The sequence below is a fragment of the Chlamydotis macqueenii genome, chromosome 6 (genome assembly GCF_036417535.1).
Source record: "Chlamydotis macqueenii isolate bChlMac1 chromosome 6, bChlMac1.mat, whole genome shotgun sequence".
NCBI lineage: Eukaryota > Metazoa > Chordata > Aves > Otidiformes > Otididae > Chlamydotis > Chlamydotis macqueenii.
The window spans coordinates 10555775-10581071 of record NC_141561.1 but is presented as its reverse complement, the minus strand read 5'-3'; the positions used below and the strand labels follow the sequence as shown (position 1 = coordinate 10581071).

At 44.1% G+C, this 25297-nt stretch overlaps 1 protein-coding gene across 1 annotated transcript; it reads left to right on the top strand.

Moving 5' to 3' along the window:
* The first annotated feature begins 7411 nt into the window (after nucleotides 1-7411).
* On the top strand, nucleotides 7412-23819 carry LOC104473240 (glycerol-3-phosphate dehydrogenase 1-like protein). Its single transcript, XM_086750492.1, has 8 exons — nucleotides 7412-7605; nucleotides 13164-13341; nucleotides 15296-15436; nucleotides 16673-16811; nucleotides 18430-18542; nucleotides 19876-20109; nucleotides 20260-20366; nucleotides 21700-23819. Exons 1-8 carry the CDS (start codon nucleotides 7565-7567, stop codon nucleotides 21794-21796), a joined length of 1050 nt encoding a protein of 349 aa, XP_086606618.1. The 5' UTR covers nucleotides 7412-7564; the 3' UTR covers nucleotides 21797-23819.
* Nucleotides 23820-25297: the final 1478 nt, after the last annotated feature.

The following is a 25297-nucleotide window of genomic DNA, read 5'->3' as shown; positions in this document are numbered from 1 at the left end:
ATTCCTGGAAACATTCAAGGCCAGGTTGGACGGGGCTCTGAGCAACCTGATCTGGTTGGAGATGTCCCTGCAGGGGGGTTGGACTGGATGGCTCTAAAGGTCCCTTCCAACCCAAACTATTCCATGATTCTATGATAATAAGATCAGTTTGGAAACCAAGCCAAAGCACTTGGGAATTTTTGTAGGCAGACCTGCCCTTCATAATTTGACTGCTATGTTTCTGTATAAGCTCTGCTTGTGGGATACTGATACTGAGCTCTTCTCATTACCAGATCTCCTGCTGGTGTCTGCACACTCTAACCAATTCTGCATTCACTTCATAATTTCCAAATGACATCCTTCCTTCTTGTTGCAGCCTGTGCTGCCTACAGAGTAGGTATATTTGGATTCTGGAAAGTCTTTGTATGTCTGTTGCCTGGGGTTCCACATCTATTTTATAGAAAATTAACTCAAAGTTACCGGTACTGTTTTTCTTCTGGCAAATGCATTTTTTTCAGTTCTGCTGTAGTCCTGTTGCTTCTGCTGAAAACCTCCAGTGGATTACAGAAAGCCCGAAAGAGTACAGATGGTTTACGATTGGACTCTCAGTCTGTTCTGCTTGAATTACTTAAATTACTTGGAGTTACATAGATTCCTATAGAGCTAAAATCCAGTCTAATTTTCTGCTAAGCAACTTTTTGGAGAACTAATTTAAGTGTGAAAAAAAAAAGTTATTCCTATGTAATCCAATCAGAACCTGCAGCAGAGAACTCAACTAAATAAAATGAGTGGAGAAAAAATTCACTGCTGATTTGTTTTCTGGATCCCACGAGTCAGTAAAAGCAGACTGTAAGAAGTCCATGTGGAAGCTGTAAAGCTATAATTAATTTGGACTGGCAGCTCTTAGGGACATAAACTGACATCATTCATTTCTACCTAACATCCTGGAAGTGCTGCTTGGAGACATTACATAGATATTACATGCTACCTCAGTATAAATGGTTATTATTTACTACCTATAATTAAAAGTAATTAAGCATACAATAATTTAGTGGGTTTTCTATATTATGTGCAAAATTCTTCCAATGGAAAACAAAGATGCTGGTGATATACGAGTAATTTTGATGCTAATACCATCCACCAGGCTATCTAGCTTAAGGTGAGGGTCTGGTGCGGTGCTTGCAGTTTGTGTAGAGTGGTCGTTTTTTACTGGTCTGCAGACCTCAGCCAGGGGAAGGTTTCTGTGGACACTCTCAGCAGGCGGGCTCCTCTCACACACCCAGGCTGAACTTGGAAACCCGTGTTCTAAACTCCAGACTTACGCCAACCTTAACACTACCCATGGCTCCACAGGTGAGGAAACGAAATGTTTGAGTCCTGCTGACATCAGTCCACAAGATTTGGCCAAAAAAGCTCAATTTTCAGCTTCTCCTTCTCTGAGGCCGGTATTCATAGCAATGCCAATGTCTCAAATCCTGATTTAGGATCCTCCTGACTACATCAATTTGTCACAAATGGGTGATTTAGACCACTTAAAGAACCACTGTCAAAGGTGTCTGCAAAAGTGGTTTTAATACGATGTTGTAAAAGTGCAGCTTAACAAAGTTGAATGGCAGGGTTCACTCTATTAATTACTGCATGGAAAAAACATCCCAAGTTTGTTGAGTTACACTCAAGTTAGAATAATTCAGACAGACCAGAGACACAAAGGATAAGGAGGACCCTCCCACTGAGTCACGAAGTTCAGAGTGGACCTGTATAATTAAACTGTAGAATGGAATGTATAATTAGATTGTAAGGATTGATGAGACCTGACAGGAGTTGAATAGTTAAAATCAAATCCCATCATTTCAGTAACATTACAGACACAGATATTTGTGTGATTGCTTATATCTACGGTGGTATTGCCTACAAATATAAAATCATACATGTTCTCATACAAACACATCCATTTCCAATATGTACAAGTAGAGTTTCAGAGGTTTCGTCGGGATGTATCTCAAAATGGCAAACATTTTGTTCAGTGTCGAGACAAATGTCTTGGGCTTTAATGGCATCGCTTTCACAAATAAATCCTGGTTGTTTTTGCACAAGGCATGCATGGATATCAATAGTTTCCCATTTGTTCCTGTTTTGCTGGGCCCACACTATGTTCTAACGGACAGAGTATGGTTCCACAGTGGTTTAGTCGCAGCGCAGTGACTGGGTGCATGGTGGAGTGAGACTGTTAAAGTTCAGCAAGTGCAGCGTGAGCAATCACGGGTGAACGTTTATGTCCCTGTGGGAGTCTGTTAGAGGTGTATTGTACACCTTCCCAGGTGAACGCACATTTCTCTTTGTCCTCCTCCTGCAAGGGGACCATAGCAAACCTGTCATCTCTGACACCTAGCATCACACTGCCGTCCATGGGTGTGCGGCTGCTTGTGGTGTGGCTGTTCAAGTTGCAATATTGGGTACCGCAGCCGTTAGCGGAGCTGTGTTGGCATTCAGGCTCTGATAATCAGTTGTCAGACGCCATCTCCAGTCCGGCTTTCAGACCGGCCAGACGGGTGAATTATAGGGGGAGTGGGTTCTGGAAATAGTGAGTCATTTTTCTAAATCTGCTATTACCTCAGAAATTCCATTTTGTGCCGCAGCAGAAATTGGCTATTGAGGTGCTTTAGTTATCTTTGAATCAAGGAGTGCAGGGGCTGCAGGAGCACACGCACCACAGCCTCCCAATTTCTGTCACTGTCAGGGCTGAGATCGGAACTGAAGGACCACACCCAGCTGTCCGGCAGGTGTCAAGTTCAGCCATTCAAAATATCGAAATACAAAATATTTTCATCGTGATTTTTAACCACAAAGTGAGTAGATGGCATGCACGTCTCACCCGGGAGCCATAAATTAACTTTCACAGTTTGGCAAATAACCCTTGCTCTGTTTACTCCGGTGATTTTAACTCTCTGCCATCTGGGTCACATACCCAGCTTCTCAGCATCCTGTTGTGTTAGTATTGAAATCTGTGCTCCTGTATCTATTAAAAATTTTACCAGGTATCATGAGCATACTCTCAGTCTTTTCTTCCAACTTTTCTTCCTATAACTGCTTCTGCAGCTGCTCCGTTTGCGGGTACAGTAATAACTCAGCTGCTTTCCTGCCTTCTGTTTCCTCTCTTAGACCTTGCCTTTCTCTATTATGCTTTTTCCTATCCTGACAGGTGGCTTCTAGGCAAGTGCCTAGCATTTTACAAATAATTCTCTTTCTTTTACTATTTTTAATACTTCCTCTTGCTAATTTTAATTGTTCTTCAGTAGAACCCCAGGCATCCCAGTCACAGCCAAGGAGTGATGCTGTCTGGTCACCACCCTAGGGAGTGCAAAATTAATATTCTGCTTTGCTTCCAAGTCGTCACAAGACAGAAGAGATGCCCTGAATCTTACTGCTCGCCAAAGACATCAGACAAAATAAGGCAGAATATTACCCGTAGTTCCATATGACCACACAGGATGTGAACTGGGATGAAAGTTCATCATTTCATAAAAAATTCCATCTTAGGAATACACAGAAAGCCTAGTGAAAAAAAGGAGAAGGGAGCTGATATGCAGAGAAAACTATCCTTCAAATGTCCAAAATTAAAGGTGTAGCTGAAAATCAAAACAAATCAAACCTGCACAGGGAAGGAAAACAAGAACAAAAGGATTTTAGCTGTATGATTACAAAGGAAACAAAGGAAAGGCTCACCAACAGTAACAGCAAGGCAGACACTTAAAAGCTAAAGAAATATATTGCTTCATTTTCCATAAGGAAGAAATTGTAACCCCGGAGAGCAGAGGCAGCACAGTTAACGGGCTAAAGGGCAGGGATATGGAAATTGCCACATGCAACACAGCCACAAAACTCAAGAGCTCTTTACCCTTCACTTCAGAAGACTAAATAATCTCCATCACTGAAATCTATAGGCTTTTTAGAGCAAATGTTAGCCATGAGGAACAAAAGACATGGGGGGAAGCAGAAAACAGGTTAAAGTGCAAGCTAGGCATGTTGTAGGTAGACTAACCCGATATTGTTCTTTGATAAGATAATTGCATTTGCAGACAAAGGAAAACTAATAAATCTTATCAACCTGGACTTTGGTAAAGCATTTGACTTGGTATTACCTAGACAATTATTAGTTAAACTCAAGGAGATGAGGATTAACATAAACGCTCTAAAATGCCAAAGGAATGTAGTACTGGCGGTGAAAACTGCCGATGGGGCTGATTGATAGCGAAATTATAGGACTGGAGGAATCAGTCTTACTGAATAATTTAATTTGTTAGCTTGGTGCAAGAAATGACGAATTGGATAACGAAATTTGCTAACGACAAAGTTGGGAGACATTTTCAATGGAGAGGAAATCCTGCAGGAAGAATTATATGACTGTTACGCCCTAGTAACAGACATGTGGTGAAATGTAACAGCATAAAATGCAAGGATGCGCACTAGGAGATTGATAAAATTTCTGCTGTAGATTAAAATTCATCCGCTATGAACAACAGAAGAGGAAGAGCCATGTGCCTGATGTAGTTATTAAAATTGTAAATGCAATCTTACATGTAGCAAGCCACATATTTCCAGGAACAGTAAGTAAATATTTACAAGGCACTGGGTAAAATTCCGCTGAGATTTTAGGGCATCATTCAGGTTATTGGTGTTCAGCAAGCCTGAATTCATGCTGGAACATACTGGAACAGGTGCAGAGATGTGCCATATGGATAATCAGAGGAAGAGAAAAGAGGATATAAGAGAGCTTGTCTTGCTGAGCTTCGCAAAGTGAAGAGATCCAATTCCTCTCTGTAAGACATTTGGGGTTTAAGGTGAGCAGAGGAGGGGAATAAGCACCAGGAAAGAAGAATCATTCACATTTATAGACAGCGCTTGTGCTAGAGCAGGTGGCCGTTAGTTGGATATGGGCAACAATTGTACATGAAATGAAGAGAAGGGCTCTCTCTGTGAGAGGAGTAGCCGTCTCAAACAGCTCCTCAGTAGAAGAAGAGGGGGAGAAAAAAAACTAACCAATTTCAAGATGGAGCACGATAACGCTGTGACTTGGCAGCAGGAACTGGGCAGAGAGTGTCCTTCCAGGCCAGTTCCAGCGAGCCCGGGGAAGGAGAACAGAGACTGGCCCTTTCCCATACTCACCTGGTTTACCCTGCACACCCAGTGGCGCAGGGTGCCCAAACATCACCAGCCAGTGCCCAAGGGAGCAAAGCACCCAGCGGCTCTGTCCACGCCACAGGGCAGAGCGCGTCACCCTTTACCTTGCCCTCAGGTCCCCCTCCACAAAGTACCCACCCCTCCTTCCCCCCGCCCCCCCCCCGGCCCATCCTCTGCCTGCCAAGCTGGGCATTTCTCCATCGCATTTTTTGGGGGTGTTCAAAGACCGCATTGCCACCATAGCGAGAGCCACAATTGGCTTAGAAGAAATGCCCGTCAGCCGCCCTGGCTTTGCAGCACTGATGGTGAGGTTTTTTCTGTTTGCAGCAGCTGCTAGGCAGAGGAAAACTGTTCAGCCGTGTAATCTCCGGCTGCCGGCAAGTGCACAAGCCATGAGGTGCGGAAGATCAGGTGAGCTTGGGTGGAGGTAGCCTCGAGTGGGTTCTCTTTATCCTCCCTACTAAGCGGACTGAGCTTTTATGTCTGTTATGTACTAATGACTCACACTTGAGAGGTAGTGCTCGTGGGCTTATGTGAAAAACAAACACTGTGCCTTTGTGGGAAGGAACGGATCCTTCTCCTTGCCTGATAAAACAACAGCCGTCAGCATCCACCGGCGTGTGCTATACGGCTCAGATAGTGTCACAGATGTATAAGCTAACACGTGCACTCACAGTCCCAGGCTCTGTCCTCTGCTCCTCACAAGTGCTGCCGTATCCATCTGCCTGCTTGTCCCCTGCCAGCTTCTGTGCACCGACCAAACGGTCATGGCAACCTGAGAGTGGAGGGCACACAAACCCATCGGTCCAGACACCGCCAAACTGATACAGTTCCCCTCTGTAATTAAAAGCTTCCACGTTAATATAGATAAAACCATTAGAGTTTGCAATACTTACATACTATATAGACTAGGGATACCTTCTGCAGCAAGTGTTAGTGGCAGAAGACAGGGCGTCCTCGCCTTGGGGCCTGGGAAACACCAGGACAGAAGAGCTTGCAACAAACAGAGAAGTCTTGGGGCAAGAAGGACGAGGGCTTCTCCTCACCTCCACAGCTGATCTTCACCGAGGGGGAGAAGGCAGCTCAGAGGAGCTGTACAGCCAGGGAAAGAGCAAATCATGGTGAACAAGCAGGAGACCAGAGGAAATGGCACCTGGCACCGGAGAATGGCTCTTGTGCCTTGGCTGTGCGTGTAGGCAGTGCCTCTTCGTGCAGAACCCGTCAGGCTTCACGCGTGCCTAGGGTCCCAGCTACACCTTCCTTCTCAGCAACCTGTCCTGCTCATTTTCTTGAGATACTCTTTTGCAGGATTTTGCCCAAGTTTGTTTGTTACGTCCCCAAACACTCTCCCCACCATCAGGATGCACCAAATACTGAGCTGATGAAGCCAACAGCAGGTGCCCTTAACATATGTGTACCTCCAGGAACACCCATGGGCTTCTAAAACACTGGCGCCAGCCTCCCTCTATGAAATTGTGGGGGTTGGCGTCCTTGTCACAGAGCCAGAAACACACCAAGCCGGGCCCCAGTGTGAGGGCAGCGGATGCGGTCACTGCCGAGCCTACGGCCCCTTGGCGGGGAAGGAGGGCACGGCTGGACGAGAGGAAGCAGGCGAGGCAGCAAACGCAGCTCTTGGGCGCAAAAATGAGAGAGGAGGCTGCTGTGAAGAGGAGACCGGGTGTAGCAGAGGGCTGAAGGGTGAAAAATGCGGTAATTTGTAGGGCGCCACGCTCGATTAGAAGATGCAGGGGAAAAGGAACAACACTCTGTTCTGTCCCTCCTCGCAAATACTGAGCTGTGACACGGCCCATGGGTTACCAGCTGAATTGGGCTCTGCAGACGTGCTCATCACCCCTCCCCGGTGTGCGCCATTCTGCGTCTGTCTGGCGGGACACGGGGGACCTCGGGATGTTTCCCGTTGCCCCTAAGGGCCCCGCTTGCACCCCTCCCAAACTCCGCCACTTCACCCACCCTACAGAATCCCTCGGGGGGTCCCACGCCACGAGAAGCGCCGGGCTTCGCCCCCCTCCATCCGCCGTGAATGTCGGAGAAGGCACCGTTTTCCCCGTTCCCCCTCCAGCGCTCTCAGGGCAGCCCCTGGGGCAACGACCGGCCCGGCAATGAAGCCGCCGCCGGGGGAGGGCGGGGGGGCCGGGAGGGGCTGGCACTGCCCCGGGGGACATCGCCCGCTCCCGCCCGTCCCCTCCCGCAGGCGCTGGGGGCCGGGCCAGGACGGGCGGTGCTGGCAGGCGAGGCGGGCCGAGCCGAAAGGAGCCGTGCCGTGCCGTGCCGTGCCAAGCCAAACGGAGCCGAGCCGGGCCGAAGCGGGCCGAACCCAGCCGAGCCGCGCGGAACCGAACGCGGCCGAACCGCCGGCAGCCGGCCGTTGGGGCGGGCAGCCCGCAGGATGTCGCCGCTCCGCGTCTGCATCGTCGGCTCGGGGAACTGGTGAGTGCCGCAGCGCGGGGGGGTCCCTCCGCCGCCCCCCCCCCGTCTCTCCCCTGCCCTCCTCCCTTCCCCAGCCCTCCCTTTTTCCCCCATCCCTTTCCCTTTTTTTTCCCCCCTTTTCCCGTTCCTTCTCGTTTTCGTCCTCCCAGCGCCGGCTCCCCCCCATCCTCTCCTCCGCGGCTGCCGGGGGCTCCCGCAACAGGTCGCGGGCGGGGGGAGGCGGGGAGAGGAGGGCGGGCTCCGCAGGGTCCCGATGCCGCGGCCCCCGGCCCCGAACCTGTCCTGCCTCAGCCTTGCGGGCTCCTCGGACGGGGACCGCCGGCCCCGAGGGACGCTGGTGGGAAGGAGGAGTCCCGAGGTCCCTGCTCCGCCGCCCCGGGTGCGGGGGCCGTGTGAAGCCCGGTGACAGCACAGCGAGGTTCCGGGAGGGGAGCGGGGCTCTGCCCCTGGGGCTGCGTGTGCCCGTGGCGGGGCCCAGGCAGCTGAAGCGTGAACCTGGAGCCGTGCAGGGAGCAGCGGTGCTGTTTGCATCCCTTTGAAGGAACCAGGGCACAGGCTTCATTTAAAGCCGCGGTTTATTGGCACCTTTCACTTCCAGCCTCCTCAGCGCGTCGGTTTGCATCTTGGTGCAGACACGGCCTTGTACAGGCTTTGTGTTCAGGTCCCCAGTTTATCCCTGTCCCCATTCGTAAGGATACAGCTGCTGCTGCTCGGTCCTTTCTAGCCTGGACAGAAGCACAGCTCTCCAGAGCTTCTTGGGTCTGACAGAGCCCTTTGAAGTCACAGAATCATGGAACCATAGAATAGTTTGGGGTGGAAGGGACCTTTAAAGGCCATCTAGTCCAATCCCTTGCAAGGAGCAGGGACATCTCCAACCAGATCAGGTTGCTCAGAGCCCCGTCCAGCCTGGCCTTGAATGTTTCCAGGGATGGGGCCTCCACCACCTCTCTGGGCAACCTGTGCCAGTGTTCCACCACCCTCGGTGTAAAAAATGTTTTCCTTATGTCCAGTCTGAATCTGCTTCCTTCTATTTTAAAACCATGACCCCTCGTCCTATCACAACAGGCCCTGCTAAAGAGTTTCTCCTCATCTTTCCTATCAGCCCCCTTTAGGTACTGGAAGGCTGCTATTGGGTCTCCCCAGAGCCTCCTCTTCTCCAGGCTGAGCAGCCCCAACTCTCTCAGCCTGTCCTCACAGGAGAGGTGCTCCAGCCCTCTGATCATCTTTGTGGCCTCCTCTTGACGTGCTCCAACAGGTCCGCATCCTTCTTATGTTGGGGGCTCCAGAGCTGGATGCAGTACTCAGGTGGGGTCTCAGGAGAGCAGAGCAGAGGGGCAGAATCCCCTCGCCCGACCTGCTGGCCACGCTTCTTTTGATGCAGCCCAGGATGGGGCTGGCTTTCTGGGCTGCAAGTGCACACTGCCGGCTCACATGGAGCTTCTCGTCCACAAGTCAGCAAACCCTCTCTCACTGGACTTCCATCTCACTTTTCTTACGGTTTACATGAGCTGAGCATAAACAAATAGAACAACGTGTATGTGCATGCACTTGGGATTAGCAAACCCAGCCTTCAGGTAGTTCTGTGGATTGTTTTTGTGCAAGGAGGGCAAGCTCCTTAAGATTTTTAAAATATCTAAGTGGAAGCAAATGCAAAAAAAAAAAAATCAATAGGTGAGGGAGCGGTTGCTTGTGAGCTGCTGAGAACGCAGCATAGTAGAAGCATAGCTCTTTGCCTTCCTGCCTTGCAAAACCAGTCCACTGCCTTCTGCGCCCCCACATGCAAGCTCTTTCCAGATCACAAGCTCCTTGTGCATGACATCTCTCAGATACAGCCTTTTGCGTGTAACTGCACAGCCAGGTCTTCTTCAGTAACTCATCATCATGCATCTGGCTTTCTCTGTCCCTGATGGACACGGTCCTGCCCCATAATTTCTGCAGCAGTGTTTCCCCAACTGCCGCTTTCACCACGTCATTCCAGCACTTGCATTCCTCCCCTGCTGCCCTCTTCTCCCTCACCTTAACCACAGGCATCCAAGCCTGTGCAGGCAGCTCGGTGTCACTTCCAAGCCCCTCAACAGCCATGGTTGTGCATCTGGGAATCAGCTTTTACCTGGTCACCCCTCAGTGCCAGCCTTCATCATTCTCTTGCTGCGTCCTCAAGCAAGCACCTGCTTTTCCCAGGCTGTCCCCTTGCCATAAGACATTCTCCAGAGCCACTTAGTTGTCTTCCTCCAGATCTGTACTTTAGGGAGTTCTCTTTTTTTTTTTTTTTTTTTTTTTTCACATGTACCTACAAACTTGGAAAGAGTTATGGGACTGAGACTCCAGCTCAGTCCGTACCGTCTACGTATTCATACTGCCACCTCTTGCTTCCTACCAGATACCTAGACTGTAAAATCTCCGGGGAGGAGATAAACATTGTGCTCTGGTGTTTAAATCACATCTGTTCATAGCCTCTGTGGCAGAACAGGTTGTCTTAGCACAACATAGAAATACAATGTTTATCCTTGGCAAACATTTTTTTCTTATGTTCCTCCTGAATATTTGGATGACAGTTCAGATCACTGCTCGTGAGTCTTTCCTGCAGCTCAGAGATGTGGCTGACACGTGACGCGGCATGTTGCAATAGCTGATGTCAGCTGCAGAAGTTCAGCAGGTCGCAGGGACTTACTAAGTCAACACTGCCAGGAGACCCACGAGTGATGTGGTTGAGCGAAGTAAGTGCTGCACCGCATTTTGCGGTTGCCAGCCAGGTGCAGGAGGGTTTGTGTTTACCTTAATCATGGTTCAGTTAGCGGTTTTAAAAAATAGAGGTTTCATTCACTGCCTGGCCCTTCAGAATCCAAAAACTCTCCTGATCTTCTTCGCTTCATTTGGACTGCAGCATCCTCGGCGAGGATCCAGCTTGAACTAGGTTCTTGTCTTCAACATGGACAGATGGCCAGGCTTTTTATGGGGGCGCGCAGAAGGAAAACGAGCCAGTGGTCATAAATTGAGCCAGAGGAGGTTCTGACTCAATATATAAAGAGAAAAAAAAAACCCAAGCCTATGAGAATAATAAAGCATTGGGGCAGATTGCCCAGAGAGGAGGTGGTCCTTGGAGAGTTTTCAAGAGTTGACTGAACGAAGCCCTGAGCAACCATCTGAACTCAGTTTTGTTCCCACTTTGGTGACCTCTCATGGTCCCTTCCAACCTGAGCGATACAATAATTTTAAAAATCTGGAATGGCTGGTTAAGAAAGAGACTGGAGGAAGACATGATCGTTAGGAACAGCATACGTATATTTGATTGCCCTTTGTGTAAGTAAGGGACAAGCTGCTTCACGAGGTCTGTTAAGCTTTGTTTTTCATTGGATCTGATGTACAGCACACACACTTTCATATTCACCTTTGTACATAATGGGTCTTATTTGAGTTATTGCACATCAAAGCTTTCTCATTATGCTGATAGGAGATCTCCAGATAAAAGATTTATTTTTCTTAGCAAAACATAAATCATCTCCAACATGAATTAACATAATTGGGGAAAAAAAAAACCTTGATTTGCATTTTTCACTTACTTTTGAAAATTATCTCAGTGGAGTTCTCTGCCTTCTGTTAATCTTCACTAAATTGAGTTTTGGAGAAAATAAATCCATGGCAAAATCTTCATACACAAGCGTCCTTGGCTTTGTTTGCATGAGCAGCCCTCTTCGGCCAAGCCTGCGTAGTCTACCAAACACCGCCTTCACAGACAAAGCAATTTTTCTTCCCAAGGCTGGTCAGTGGTGACTGAATTGTAAATGGATGAAGTAAAATGGGGCACCAGGTTTGTAACTGTTTGATGGGTTGTGGCGAGGTATTTTCCCTGATGACTGCTCAATGTCTTTTAAATATTAAACCCTTTCTCCTCCAAATCCTCATTCATCTAAAAAGAAACGAAATGAAAAATACTGTCATTTATGGAGCAACCTTTATGCCTGAGATACCTTCACCGATATCTTGTCAATTGTTGCCCCTTGAGTGGCCATATTCGAGCATGGTGGTAACGACAGCTCTGCTGGAAGATCAGATTTATCTTCTGGGAGTTGCGAGTCCCATTCAGGATTTCAGAGGTTAGAGCTGGAGTCTGCATCTTTCAACAGAAAATCATATGAACTTGGAACATAGCTAGAAAAGTTATTTTTGTGAATAGGCTTGAGGTCTAAGCTCATTATCCAGGTTGTGCTGGAGACTCCAATCGGAGCCTGGGGAGCAAGAGAACCAGACTATAAGTCATTTTAAAGATAATACTTCTCTTGCAGTAAAGGTTGCCCCCTAAAACATCTCTGTACATATTTTAAAGGACCAAACCCAGTCATCCCTTTTTAGAAAGAATCACGGCAGCTCAGCAGCTAAGCAAAGTGAAACCTGATTTCTTTATCGTTAGAGATTAAGATGAAGCCCTTATGCTTTTATTACTTATTGAGCAATTCAGCCTCATGCAAAGCTGTTACATCAAAAATACGGTTGAGCCAAGGAGAGCCAGTTACAACGTGGTTTCCCTTTGAACCATTGACAGCACAGACCTACTTGGACTTCGTCTTCGATACACTCGAGACCTTTGGCAGTTCCAGCACACCACAGCTAAATCCTGCTCATGCAGGTGTCAGAGGACAAGAGCCTTGCAACTGGAGCTCCTCTTTCAGTTGTGTTAGTAAAATGGCTGGTACTTGAAAGATTAAAGTAGTATTAAGATGGAAAGAGGGAACAGAGGAGTAAAAATAATCACCCCTTCTTCTCATGTAATTTAAAGAGCATTAAGCAATATTTCCAATATTTTCTGCAGGGTTTTTAATTCTCTCTTGCCAAGAAAATAAGTGAATGTTTGCAAGGCTGCAGTGCTGCTGGGAAAATAAAATTATTGTCTGAACCGAGATTAAAAAATGCTCAGCATGACTGAAGAAGAGTAAACTGGATGGTTAAAATATCAAATATCCTCAGGCTGCAACTATTTCACATCCTGTTACAGTGATAATTAGAACAACAGAGAGAAACCATCAAGTTGAAGATTTATTTTTTTTAAGAAAATAACAATTTCTGAGGATTTAGCTCTTACATAAAATCCTTGTTGCAACTGTTTGGTTACTGGTAGGAAAGTAGGATGCATCTACTTTAGATGAGATGCACAAAGACAGCAAGATCGTTCAGTGCTGCTTTACCACCTGGATTATTTTACATTTGTTGGTCTTCAAAAAAAAAAAAAAAATTATCCGAGGAGCAAGAGATATTTTAATCCCAGATACTGTATTTTTAGTGCTGTTGATGGTACATCACACTCCCACTCTATAATCTCTGTTATGACTTCAGATCCCTTATTACAATTATGTTATCTCTGGTTCTACTTTCTGTGGTTTTAAACTGAGGGGTTTTTGATGGAGGGTAGTGGATAAAGCTTTCTGATAAATGTAGGAAGCACCGGAACAGCTTTATAGCACAGGCCTTTTATGAGTTAGTACGTGTAAAGTAATTTGTGTTTCCAATTCACAATAAAACTCTTTGTTTCCTATTAGTGATTTCATTTTTTTTTCTTTTTAAAGGGGATCAGCCATAGCAAGAATCATTGGCAAAAATGTCCAGAAGTCCAACAGATTTGATCCTACTGTCAAGATGTGGGTATTTGAAGAGATGATCAATGGAAGAAAACTCTCAGAAATAATCAACGAGGAACACGAAAATGTTAAATATCTGCCTGGATACAAGATACCTAAAAATGTGGTAAGTTGAGAAAGAAAAAAAAAAAATAAAATCACTGAAATATTTTTGTAAGGGAGGCAACATCTGGCAAAATTAAAACTAGCAAGTAATTCACTGCTTCATTATGGTTTGCCAGCTAACTCTCTCCAATACTGACATATAACTCACTGAAGTATAACCCACTTCTGTGACTTCTGCTTGTCTGGTCTCTCACATGCATCTTCAAACACCCAGCTGTGTCAGGCACTGGTGATGAACCATCCTCCTTTCTGGCAGAAATCAGCATAAGTCTAGAAATGGCAGGCAGAGCACTGCCTGCAAGGAGCTGAGATACTTCAAACACACAGCATCTCCTGGAAAAAAAAGGGAAAGCTACTGCTCTTCCTTCTTCTAAAAAAGAAATCAACAGCACAGCTAACAGCTGTGGCTTACAAGGAGATGAATCATGAGCTGTCATCTCATGGGTGATTTCAGGATAGCAACACACTGCTGTAATTAATAATGCTGTAAATTGCACAAAAAAATAAGTTATCTAATGTTCATGGACATTTAAAATACCAAGTTATGCATCTCTACTGAAATTGATCAACTTAAGTAATTTACTGCTACAGAAGCAAGCAAAGTGAGGGTTTTTGACTGTTCAAGATTTTGCCAAATGCCACTGTTTTGTGAATTAAAGAGAGTAGCACTGCTTTTCTGGAACAGTTGTAGTTGTAAAAGGAAGTTAAGACACTGCACGTGGTGGGTCTCCTTGCTTGGAGAGTGGTTATATTTAGTGAGCCATTTAGTGCTGCGATTGCATATTTGCACTCTCGTGGTTTGGACTTGGCGCACACTTCTCCTGGGTTACAATGGACTTGTCACTGTTATTTTTACAACCCTCTAGCAGATCAACAGGCTTGTCATCGCTCGAGATCAGCCTCATCCTGCCTATAGCAAAGTCTGAGGCTTTACCAGTGGAAATCAGCTGGTTGCAGTAAAGCCTGGAGGGACTCTCACATCTTTATCTCTGAGGGGAAAAAAAAAACAAACCCAAACAAAAAAAAAACCAACAACAACAACAAAAAAACCAACCAAAAACCAACCTATTTTTTTCCTTGCATTGCTCTGCAGCATTTTGGAGAAGAGGAGCACTGTCTGTACAGCACTGCCAGCCTCTGCCCTGCTCCCACTGGGCTGTTTTCCCAGAGAAGCAGCCTTTCTGGCAGCAGTTCTGGTTCTCCCGCTGGGAATCCCGCTTGCTCTAAAGGCTGTGTGCTCCAAGGCTGCATCCAAGGGCAATGTTTTCTCTGACTGTAAACTGCTTGTGAAAGCAGGCTCAAATTCACCTCCGTCACCTGGCTTGAATTGTTGTTCTGAGCAGTGCTAGCATTCGGAGGAAGATACAGCGTGCTAGTTATTAAGGATGTTGTATAGGTTTTTGTAACTATTAGTCAAATCACTGTATATTTAAAACTATTATAATCTTTAGGGGATATGCATCTTTATCTCTGACTTTTGATACAGTTTATTCCTGAGTAACTCTCAGGAATATGGAGACTAAAGACTGCCAGAAGAGGCTCTGTCTCACCACCTTGGTTTGCTCCCATGGTCCCTGGTGCTACCACTCATTCCAGAAGAACCATATGGGGTTGCTCAGTATCTTCACAAACCACCTGAAGAAGCTGAACCAGCAAAGAGGCTTCCCAGGATGCTGCAAGTTTAGAAAGTTACCCAGATTATCCACATAGGGCTGGGATGGGAGGCAAGTTAAAAGCAAAATTACAAAAAAATCCAAGCCTAAAATAGTTACGCTGCTTTGGGTATTTCAGGAGAGATCTGTAGCTGCTCACATGGAGAGCTAGGAGCTACACCACGTTGCTAGTTAAAATTAAGGACATTTGCAATGCATCTGCAATGCCTTTGGTATGCTGGTATCTTGCAAGATGTGAGGATTCCTACCTGGGGCTCATTTTGGTTGTCGCTCTTGTCCCAGGTGGCTGTACCGGATGTGATCGAAGCAACAAACGAGGCAGACATTTTAGTGTTTGTTCTGCCACATCAATTTGTTGGACGAATCTGTGAGCAGATTGCAGGCCAGATAAAACCTGGGGCATTTGGGATTTCCCTGATCAAGGTAAGTTGTCATCTCCACGAGACTCAGTCTGTCCGGAGTAAATAGATAGCTTCAACCTAAGGGCAGGAGCTCCAGCCCTCAGCTGCATGCTCTGCATGAACATGAGCATTTATTTCTGCAAGAGTTAAAACTTACCCAGCCTCTGCCAGCCCTTCTGCTGCTCGCATGGCTGCGGAGAGTACGGGGCAACCCAGCTGGGCTAGGAGTATCCTTCTTTGCCAGCCATCTTTAGCCTGGGTCAGTTCCCACTTGGACCAGCACAGAGGTGAAAACGGGCAGAGGGAGGGCTGCGTAAGCTGGTGCTGCTGCCAGCAAAAATACTCATCAGACTACAGCCTCCATTAACTCTTAACTGGAAAGAGCGCTGGGTCGAAGTGCCTCTTCCAAGTACATGTTAAAGCTGCTCTTGGCAGCATTAAAATGGCACGGTAACACTAATGGTTTTGCAGGACTGAAGCAATTTCAATCTGGCATGAACTGAGGAACCTCTTTTTAAGGTTAGAGCTACCAGATTATCCTAAGTTTAAAAGGAATTGACATTTTAAGAGAATCTCAAAGCCAGAGGCAAAACATAGGAATATAGTCTACTGCTTCCTTTGATTGCATTACAGGAAATATCCAATTTTATATTGTAATGAAAGAAGTGTAATTCAAGTTTCAGACTGCAATATCAGCTCTTCCCCCCTCACCCCTTTTTCCCCCGCCCCCCCCATAGAAACTATCTCACAAGCAGCAGTTCACAGAGGGGAGGAGAGTGGGAGAGGAAGGCAGTTCCTGCAAATTTACTTCTTTCTTTAGCTTAAAACTCCCCACCCCAAGACAGTTCAGCATGCTCTTTAAAACCAATGAAGCACTCAGATTAATACTGAGATCTTGCAAAAAAAAAAAAAAAAGCCACTGCTTGTAGGCTTAATTTAAAAGTCTGGTTCTGTACTACAGGAATTTAAGACAAAGGAAAAATACAGCATCAAAGAAAGCCTCAGGACAGCAGCACTGCATGTGAGGCCTCTTGCAGAGTTACCCTGACTGTCGCGACCTTCTCCCTGAACTTGCAGTTATCAAGTACAAACCCAGAGCAATTGTATTAATGGCTAATGCTAGTGAATATAAGACCCAAATCCTTCCAATTAAAACCAGAGAGCTGCAGGCAGTAGGACACCTTCTGCTTTACCAGTGCTCTATTGCTGTCATTTTCCTATTCTAACAACTTGGCTTTGACTGTCCTCTTTTATTCAGGGGATCGATGAGGGTCCTGACGGCCTGAAGCTCATATCTGACCTCATTCGAGAGAAACTGAACATAGAAATCAGTGTGCTTATGGGGGCCAACATAGCCAAAGAAGTGGCTGATGAGAAGTTCTGTGAAACCACCATCGGTAACTATTGCAAAGAGCAAATTAGAGCCGCTAGCTGCGGAGGAAGCAAGGGGATGCGGTGGGTCCCGAGGGCTGCAGTGCCTGCTGAGCTCAGTCAGAGAGGCAGCGCTACTGCCAGGGAGTTTGGTGCTGGTGGGGTCAGATCCAAACTGACAGCAGGTTTCAGTGCTGAGAGCTAATTTAATCCATTAAAAAATTACTTAATAGCTTAATCCCTTTTCTGTAGGAGTTGGCAAGTGCCACCTTTTGTGTCTGTACTCAGTGTTGAGCTGCATATCGGCAGCTGATACATTACACAGTCTACAAAGAGAAATGTAATCAGAAGCTCACATTCTCCAAGGTGTATTTCTCCATCTTAAAATTTCTTTTTTTTTTTTTTTTTAAAAAAAAAAAATTAAAAAACCAAAACACAAACCTCAGTAAGATTCTGTTCCTCCCTCTCATTCAGACTGCTTGCCAAGACATCGCCTCAGATCCTCCCAGAAATAGGTCTGACCTGATTTGGAAACTTCATCCAGTAGTTTTAAAAACCCATTGATTTTTAAAGTCAGTCAAAGTTGAAGTTGCATCCTTCTATAGCTAAGGAAAGTTAAAAAAAAAAAAAAATTGTTGTTGCAATAGTGTTCCTTTGCCTTACAAATGTTACAGTAATAGTGAAAACCGTATCTACTGGGCATTTGTTGCTGGCAGAGCAACTAGGCACAAAGAGGACTAGACACAATTAGGAGAGTTGAGCAATATTAATTTCCTTTGGGGGAATTTAACTTCTGCTGGCCCAGTCTGAAGCCAAGCGGTGATGATGACTGTGCAAAGAGCTTTGCCCCTTGCTTTTGTCTTCATGGAAAACCACGTAGCGCAGCAACAGCCACCTCAAAGAGACTGAGTATCCCCCAACATCAATTATTGTGAAGAACGAGAAGCAAACCCAAAGTTTACTAGCTAGTTACTCACTGCTGAACTCTCTCTGAGGGAAACCAAGCTAAAATTAACAATTAAGTGAAACTCCATTCAAAAATGTTTGCTCAGCTGGCCAGGGGCTCTGTGGATAAAGGCAAACCTCAGCCCCTTTACCACTGAGGGCTCTCTACCCTTCCTCTCCACGCCTAGGGCGAGCGCTGTAATGACGATACATGATCCGCGTAGAATTGGTAACAGAAATGTTCCAGCAGTGCCAACATTCAACTTCATCATCTGTGGATCTGCCTGTAACTGGGAATTAATTGGGCATTAATCATTTGCGCCCCATAATAATACTTAGCAATTACACCAGTTTACATTTTCAAAGCAGAAATTATACCATTGTGCTGTACAAAGCAATCTGTAAATATTATCATTGCAAGGTTTGTGGTTATACAAGCTTTCCCAGACAGAAAGCTGCATTAGGGACAATCTACTTTTGAGCTCTTTAAAGTGTTACTAAGCGACCCTTGGTCGATGCCCTGAGACTTGCATACATTTGACACCAGCTTCCAGCAGCAGGAACTGCTGTCACACAGATCTCTTGTTTAGCAACACAAACCCTAGCGTGGTCCCTGGGACTGCATTTCACGTTTCGGTTAATTGTGTGCACTCTGAAACATTGCAAAACCACTCTAACTTTCATCCTTCCTTCCCACAGGGTGCAAAAACAAAAAACAAGGGGAAATCTTTAAAGAACTAATGCAGACCCCCAATTTCAGGATTACCGTGGTGCTTGACTCTGATACAGTGGAGATTTGCGGAGCCTTAAAAGTGAGTGGTTTCAAACCAAAATGTTTTTATTAGGGCCAAATTCTACCCTCACCTGAATCTTCTGTAAGCTACAGGGTCCAATATGAGTCCTGCCACCGTGTGATTGAGTGACCGTGGACATATAGTTCACATGGCAGTTTTCCAATCTGTAAAAAAGAAAATTTACTTAAAAATATAACTGCTGGCAAAGCATTTCCAAATAGTTGTATTTTTATCTTTATTGTACTGGAGACACCTCTGCTTCTGAGGGCAGAATTTAGTCCACTCTATTTTCTTGTCTGGATGTTGTAAGCAAATGGAACAAAGACTCTTACTACATATAGTGGCTTCCAATAATAACTTATTTCCATGGTCCAAGTAGTAACCTGCTAGAAAGTTTGCATCAGAAGCGATGCTCTGTGTTGGCAGCACATCTATGCAGCATTCAGCGATCCAGCCAGGCTGGATCAGAAACGATACCAAAACCACCAAGTTTCCAGTGAGGGGGCACTCGAAGGAGATTCGGAGTTTGCTTTTAAATGTGCTGAAAGTGACTCCAGCCTGTGATCCTTTGTACTTTGCTATATATTCAATCATTTGTACTTCAGTAATTCACCTTTCTTTAGAGGAGCGATGATTACTGGTTAGGAAAGAAAAAAAAAATCTGCACTAGGGCATGTGCATGTCTGGAGCAAACACTTCAAAGGCAGTACTAGGTGACATGTTACCCATATACAGTGAACTACACTTATTTAGGGACTTATTTAGGGGTGGGAATCGGGAGGTGGGAAGGGAGGTGTACAGGACAATGGCAAAGATGTCTAGAATCCCGAGAGATTTGGTTAGAGCTGTAGAAAAGGGCAATGCTACTGTCTGCTTTTACAGGCAAAACCAAAATCTGATCTACTGCAGCCCCTGTACATAGAACCCAGGCCTGTTTAAATGAGAGAGAGAAAGAGAAAACCTTGAAAGGCAAGACTGCTTGTGGGATATTTTAAATAGTTAAAATAGAAAGGTCAGTGAGCCCTAACTCAGAACTAGCAGACAACAAGGCATTAATTGCATACACTCTACGCGATTGCAGTATTACGATATTTAACAAGCTGCTTTAATTTCTGCCCATGGAAATAACAGTGGATACTTTATAAAAACCTTCTAGAAGTCCAGCTACTTTTGTTCAACAGCAACTAGCTGTCCACCTCCCTTATAAACTCACAGCTATTGGAAGTTGAACCTTGTTCTGGTGAAGACACATTTGTGGGATTTTCTTCAAGCTCAGTGCACTCTGATGAACTGCACGTCTTGCCTGACTGTTTCCTTTCCTCCTCTCTATTTCACACTAAACTGTTTTTAGAACATCGTAGCAGTGGGAGCTGGGTTCTGCGATGGACTGGATTTTGGCGATAACACAAAGGCAGCAGTTATACGTTTGGGCCTTATGGAAATGGTAGCCTTTGCCAAGATGTTCTGCAGGGGACCGGTATCAATAGCCACTTTTCTGGAAAGCTGCGGCGTTGCCGACTTAATCACTACCTGCTACGGAGGACGCAACAGAAAAGTAGCAGAAGCCTTTGCTCGCACGGGAAAAGTAAGGAGGATTTTGAAATATTTTACACTAACTCATGAAGAAATCCTTCTGTGCTCTACAAAGGCAGCATTAGGTGTTTACCTTCTTGATAACTGCTGGTATTGCAGCAGTATCCCCTCTGATCCAAGTAATCAGTCTCCTCTCTTCTAGTCCATTGAGGAACTGGAAAATGAGATGCTGAATGGACAAAAGCTGCAAGGTCCTCAGACCTCAGCCGAAGTCTACAAGATTCTGAAACAGAAAAACATGCTTAATAAGTAAGTGCTTTTATTTAACAAAAAAAAAACCTAAATCAAGAACAAACAATGGGTGATTCATAACCTCCTTAACAGTACTTGTGTTTAATTATCTTGTTTGTTTCAATAACAACTGCTTTCTATATCTTGGACCACCATTAGAGCTCAGCTTAGCCTGACCCCTCATTGCTGTGATCAGTAGAATGGGATGAAGGCTAAACAACATTAGAAAAACCAAGCCACAGACATACAGGAAACAAAAAACCCCAATAATCCAAAGGAACTACCCAGACATCCCCATCCCCCTCAACAAGAGCGAAGGCCATACACAGAGTCAGCTTGCAAATATGATCAAAGGGTTTCTGGTTCTCGGTATATCACCGTTACGGATGGCAGCAATATTGCTCTCAGTGCGAACGTTACCTGGGTTATCTCAGGATAAAACTCAGGAGGATACTCCTAATAAAAAAAAATTATATGCATTGAATAGGCAGTATGTGCTGATATCAATGCTTTAGTGTGACAAATAATGCTGAGATAAAAAGTACTACTACTTCTTTGCAGTAATATAAGACTATTTACAATTTGAAGTTTCTGTCTCAGCTTACACAACAGAAGAGCTAAACTTCCCTCCGTCCCACTCCCTCTCATGCATTAGCAGTACTTAGAAGTCAAATACTGCTAAATGAATACTTAAAAAAAATCCTATTAGAATTTTAACAAATATGAAAGAGTCAAGTGTCATTATCTTTCAAAAATGACAGAAAAGAAAAGCTCATTTTGACAGGACATGAACTTTAAATCAAAACTTGATCTAATAAGTATCCCTGTAATTGCACTTAGTTACACACTCAGCTCCCAGTCATTCAGCGGACTCATTTTTTACCCCATAATGACGAAGGCAGCTTGCAAAAGGAAAAGAACCCTTTAAGCAAGGGAGAGAAAATCATTATACAGTTTCATTCTTTTTAGTCTTCTAGATATCAGTAATGAATTTAAATAATACATGCATTTTGCACACAGGAGGAAAAAGGCGATATGCAATTCAAGATTATTTTCAGTAAATGGAAACATTGGATAGGAATTTTAGCTCCAAAACAGCTCTTCTCTGCTGTCACCCCCCAAAATTGCCCCTAGCTCCTCATAATTGCCCTACTTTTTTCCTACTGCTTTGGTTTTGTACTGGTCATTTCTAGTCTTCCAGTAAAGGTACCTCCAAGTTAAAATTATATTGTAAAGACAAAGAAAATGTTTCCACTTTTTTTTTAATGCAACATTAAAAAAAAAAGAAAGATTTTTTTTTCCATTTTATTTATTTTTGAAAACTATTTTCATTGCTATGCACTTCTTTTAGGTTTCCATTATTTACAACTATCTACAAGATCTGCTATGAGGGTCAGTCGATCCAGGATTTCATCGCGTGCCTGCAGAACCACCCAGAGCACATTTAGAGACCCTCTCTCCTCACCTGGTCATGTTCTCATCTTTCCAGGACTTCTGTCCACTCCACAGCAAATAAAGTAGAGCAACACTTGTGTGACAAGACTTTCTGTAAAAGCAACAGAGAATGTATTTTGATATCCTCATTCTGGGGGTAAAATTCTGCCTTTAATTTCAACACTATACTCGAGGAACAGGAAAGGAATGTACAATTTTATTTGAATTAGTAATAAGGGTATTTTCCTACAACTGCTTTGTTGATTGCCAACAGTTCCCCTCATAATTTCCCTAACAAGAGTTCAATCAATCCATCTCACACGAGCCTCAACATTTTGCCTATTAATATTACTTACAGAAGAGCACAAGATGCAGAAAAACTGAAGATGTCATCCAAACAGAAAAAACATAGTAAAAAAGATGCAGTCGTATGGGCAAATGTTGCGTTTCCATAATACCTTTCAAACACAAACAACATTTTGTATTTTGTGACATTTAGTCCTTCCTTAATTTCATTTCCCAGTGTAAGCCTCTTTCAAAAAATAGATATTGTCACTGTGCTCAGACACACATGAATGTTCAGCAGTTTAAGGGGTGGAGGGGGAGGAGAAAGCAGGGGTTTGGGGCTTTTTTTGTCTGTTTTAAAATCAGGAATCCTCGTCTGACCTTCATTATACTTACTGTACTCTGCTGAAATACAGAAGAAATTTCAATAACCACATATATTTATGTTAGTATGAAGATTTCTCAGCAAGTCTTAGTCATTGATTGGAACTATCCGAGAGGGGAAGAACTGGAGATTAACAAGGAGGATATATGCACGACTCAGCTTGCAACTTTTGAGGACATAACAAGTAACAGACAAAAATCCTCTGTGATACTTGACTTTTTATACATGCATGAAAATGACCGCTGCAGACGCACAGAAATCCTGTAAAATTGCATTTGTAACCAGGCTGCATTTTAACTCCACTGGGCTGACACCAGTGCAGCTCCCCACATCTTTCCAGACTGCGGACTAACGCCCTGATCCTGCTGTAGCTTAAGCAATGGATCTTATATTCTGCAAGAGAGATCTCTCTGCTTCTGATTTTTAAACACAAACTGGTGCAGATACCAGCTTTTTTTTATTTAACTACCAATGGCGTTAATTTTAGAAACATAAAAGTTTTTAAACCTTATAGATGTACTTGGGTAAATTTACATACCTGATGTTTTTCAGAGTTAAAGCCATCTAGGAAATGAGCAGTGGCACATTTTATAAGCTTTAATACCCTTTTGAAAGTCTCCTATTTAGAGAAAAGGCAATCAAAAAGGAAGAATAACCTACTTTTGCTTTGCTTTATCTGATTTTCCAAAATAGCAGAGAGGAAGGCGAGTGGTTTTTTTTAATCTCTATGTATTCACTGACATATTGCTTAGGGAAAAAAAAAAAAAGCTATATTATAGAATGTCTCCACTCTGCATTTTAGAGGAATGTTGTTCTGTCTTTCCAATTTATCAGAGTAATATATATATGTGTATATAAAAATGTATTACTTGTAATTACAAATATATTGTAAAAATCCTAGTCTAGCAAAGCTGGCTCAGGTACCAGAAACAGTGGCTGCAGCGTTGCTGATCCCTGCTGAGCAGCAGCAAAGGTGGCTCACCTCCTCCAGCTCCGAGTCCAGTCACAGCCAACGGCCTGGGGCTCCGCAGGGCAACGCCAACATTCCTCCCACTGAAATGGGAATCACGTGGCCAAGTCCTTTACACAAAACAGAGAATTATGATCTTCCATTCCAACTGGAAAGAGACTTAAATATTGCGTAATTTTTAAATATCAAATACATGAGGATGGGATAGAGAGTTCAGGAACCTCCCTACTTCACCGGCAGGTTGAACTTCTGATGTCACATTACGAGTTAAAAATATCAGAGAACATTTTACATTCACAGTGTATTAAATAACAGTTTAATAAAGTGATCAATATGCAGACTTGATGTAATTTCATTTTTCAAAATTCTCACAAAATAAATGACTGTTGTAATGGTGGTCCTTCATTGCGCTTATTCTCGCGGTTAATAATTGTCAGCTCTCAAAGAAAAGGACAGGAAGAGTCAGTTTTCTACAGACATTTTATTGATGAACATTTTTTTCTTCTTTTGTATGACTTTTTTTTTTTAATACAGTAAAATAAGGACATTTTTACTCCATAAATTAAAAGTTAGCCCTTATATCTCGATCCAGTCAAAAATCTATGCAAAATAGTTTGTTCTATATTTACATTCTCTACTAAAATAGAAAACACATGTTCAAGGTCAGCCAGTTCTCTCAAAACAAGTTGTTTTATCTCCAAGGTAAGCTTCACATCAAGAGTGCAAATGCTGCCTTTTCAAAGTCTGGTAGTGTAAGATCACCTTATTTAGTACACAAATAGACCCAAATCCTAAGGAGTGATTCACATGCAGCCAAGTGAAAGCTGGTTGGTAAATCTTGCAGGGGAAAGACCTTGACCTGCTCAGCTGGCTGAAAGTCACTGGTAGGAAATGCAGGGAAGAAACGACACACGCCTCCCTCTCTACTGAAATATATTCAAGCAGAAAGATTTGCAGGACAGGAAGATTTTTTAAAAACAACTGGCCCTTGTAAGGGATTCTGGATATGTCTGCTCTTAAGTGACACTAGTCTTCCTAATTTACTACTGCACAGCAGACAGAATGAGCTGCATTGGACCAACAGTCAATTAATGGAGGTCAAAATTGTCTTTTGGTAATTAAACTACATCCAAGGCCTTGACAGTCTCCCAAGACCTCAGCTCACTTCAAGAGGAATTAATTGCCTGCTTTTTAATGTAATTTTACTTGCTGCATACTCCAGCCAAAAGCTATCCTCCCTCCTTGTAATTGTCTGAAACACTAGAAAAATGTGTTCCTGAAGCATGACTTGCCTTGATTTCCGATTGCAACGTTATAGATTTGAACTACTGGGCTGAAAACAGACCGCAGGACTAACTTACTTCCATAAGCAAACACGGAATGTTTTTAAAATATTAAAACTGTGGACATTATATACTGAGAATGTTTCTGCTACAGACAAGCTAACTCGTTTAGCACTACGTCCAGGGCTCCTGCTGCCCTGTCTACTCAGGTGAAAATACAAAGGCTTATTTGGGCTGTATTTCAAAGTTTTCACAGGTAAGAGATGCAATAGGATAGGCTTGCCACAATATGTTCAGGGCATCTAAAGTAGCTGCCTGCAAACTTTGTATTTATTTAAAAGCAATACTGAGGTTTACTGGGGAAACTACACTTAAGGCTACATAACTGATTGGCTTAAGCTACGATTTTAGCTGTGTTCTACGCTCAGAAATGGCTTATGCTTCCTACCATATTTATTTTGCTCTTAAAAACCTGAGACATATTTTGACTTAATTAATCTTGAGATCTGGAAGTTCACAGCAGGCTAGAAGCTTAACTCAAAGACAAACAGAACTGAGGTAGTCAGTTTTACTCAAATATGATTTTTGATGA

Bases quoted from the DNA above. Each gene is read 5' to 3' on its own strand.
- LOC104473240 (XM_086750492.1), top strand. From the start codon at position 7,565: ATGTCGCCGCTCCGCGTCTGCATCGTCGGCTCGGGGAACTG. The intron at 15,437-16,672 runs GTAAGTTGTCAT...TCTTTTATTCAG, and splicing joins TTGGGATTTCCCTGATCAAG to GGGATCGATGAGGGTCCTGA. The intron at 20,367-21,699 runs GTAAGTGCTTTT...CACTTCTTTTAG, and splicing joins CAGAAAAACATGCTTAATAA to GTTTCCATTATTTACAACTA.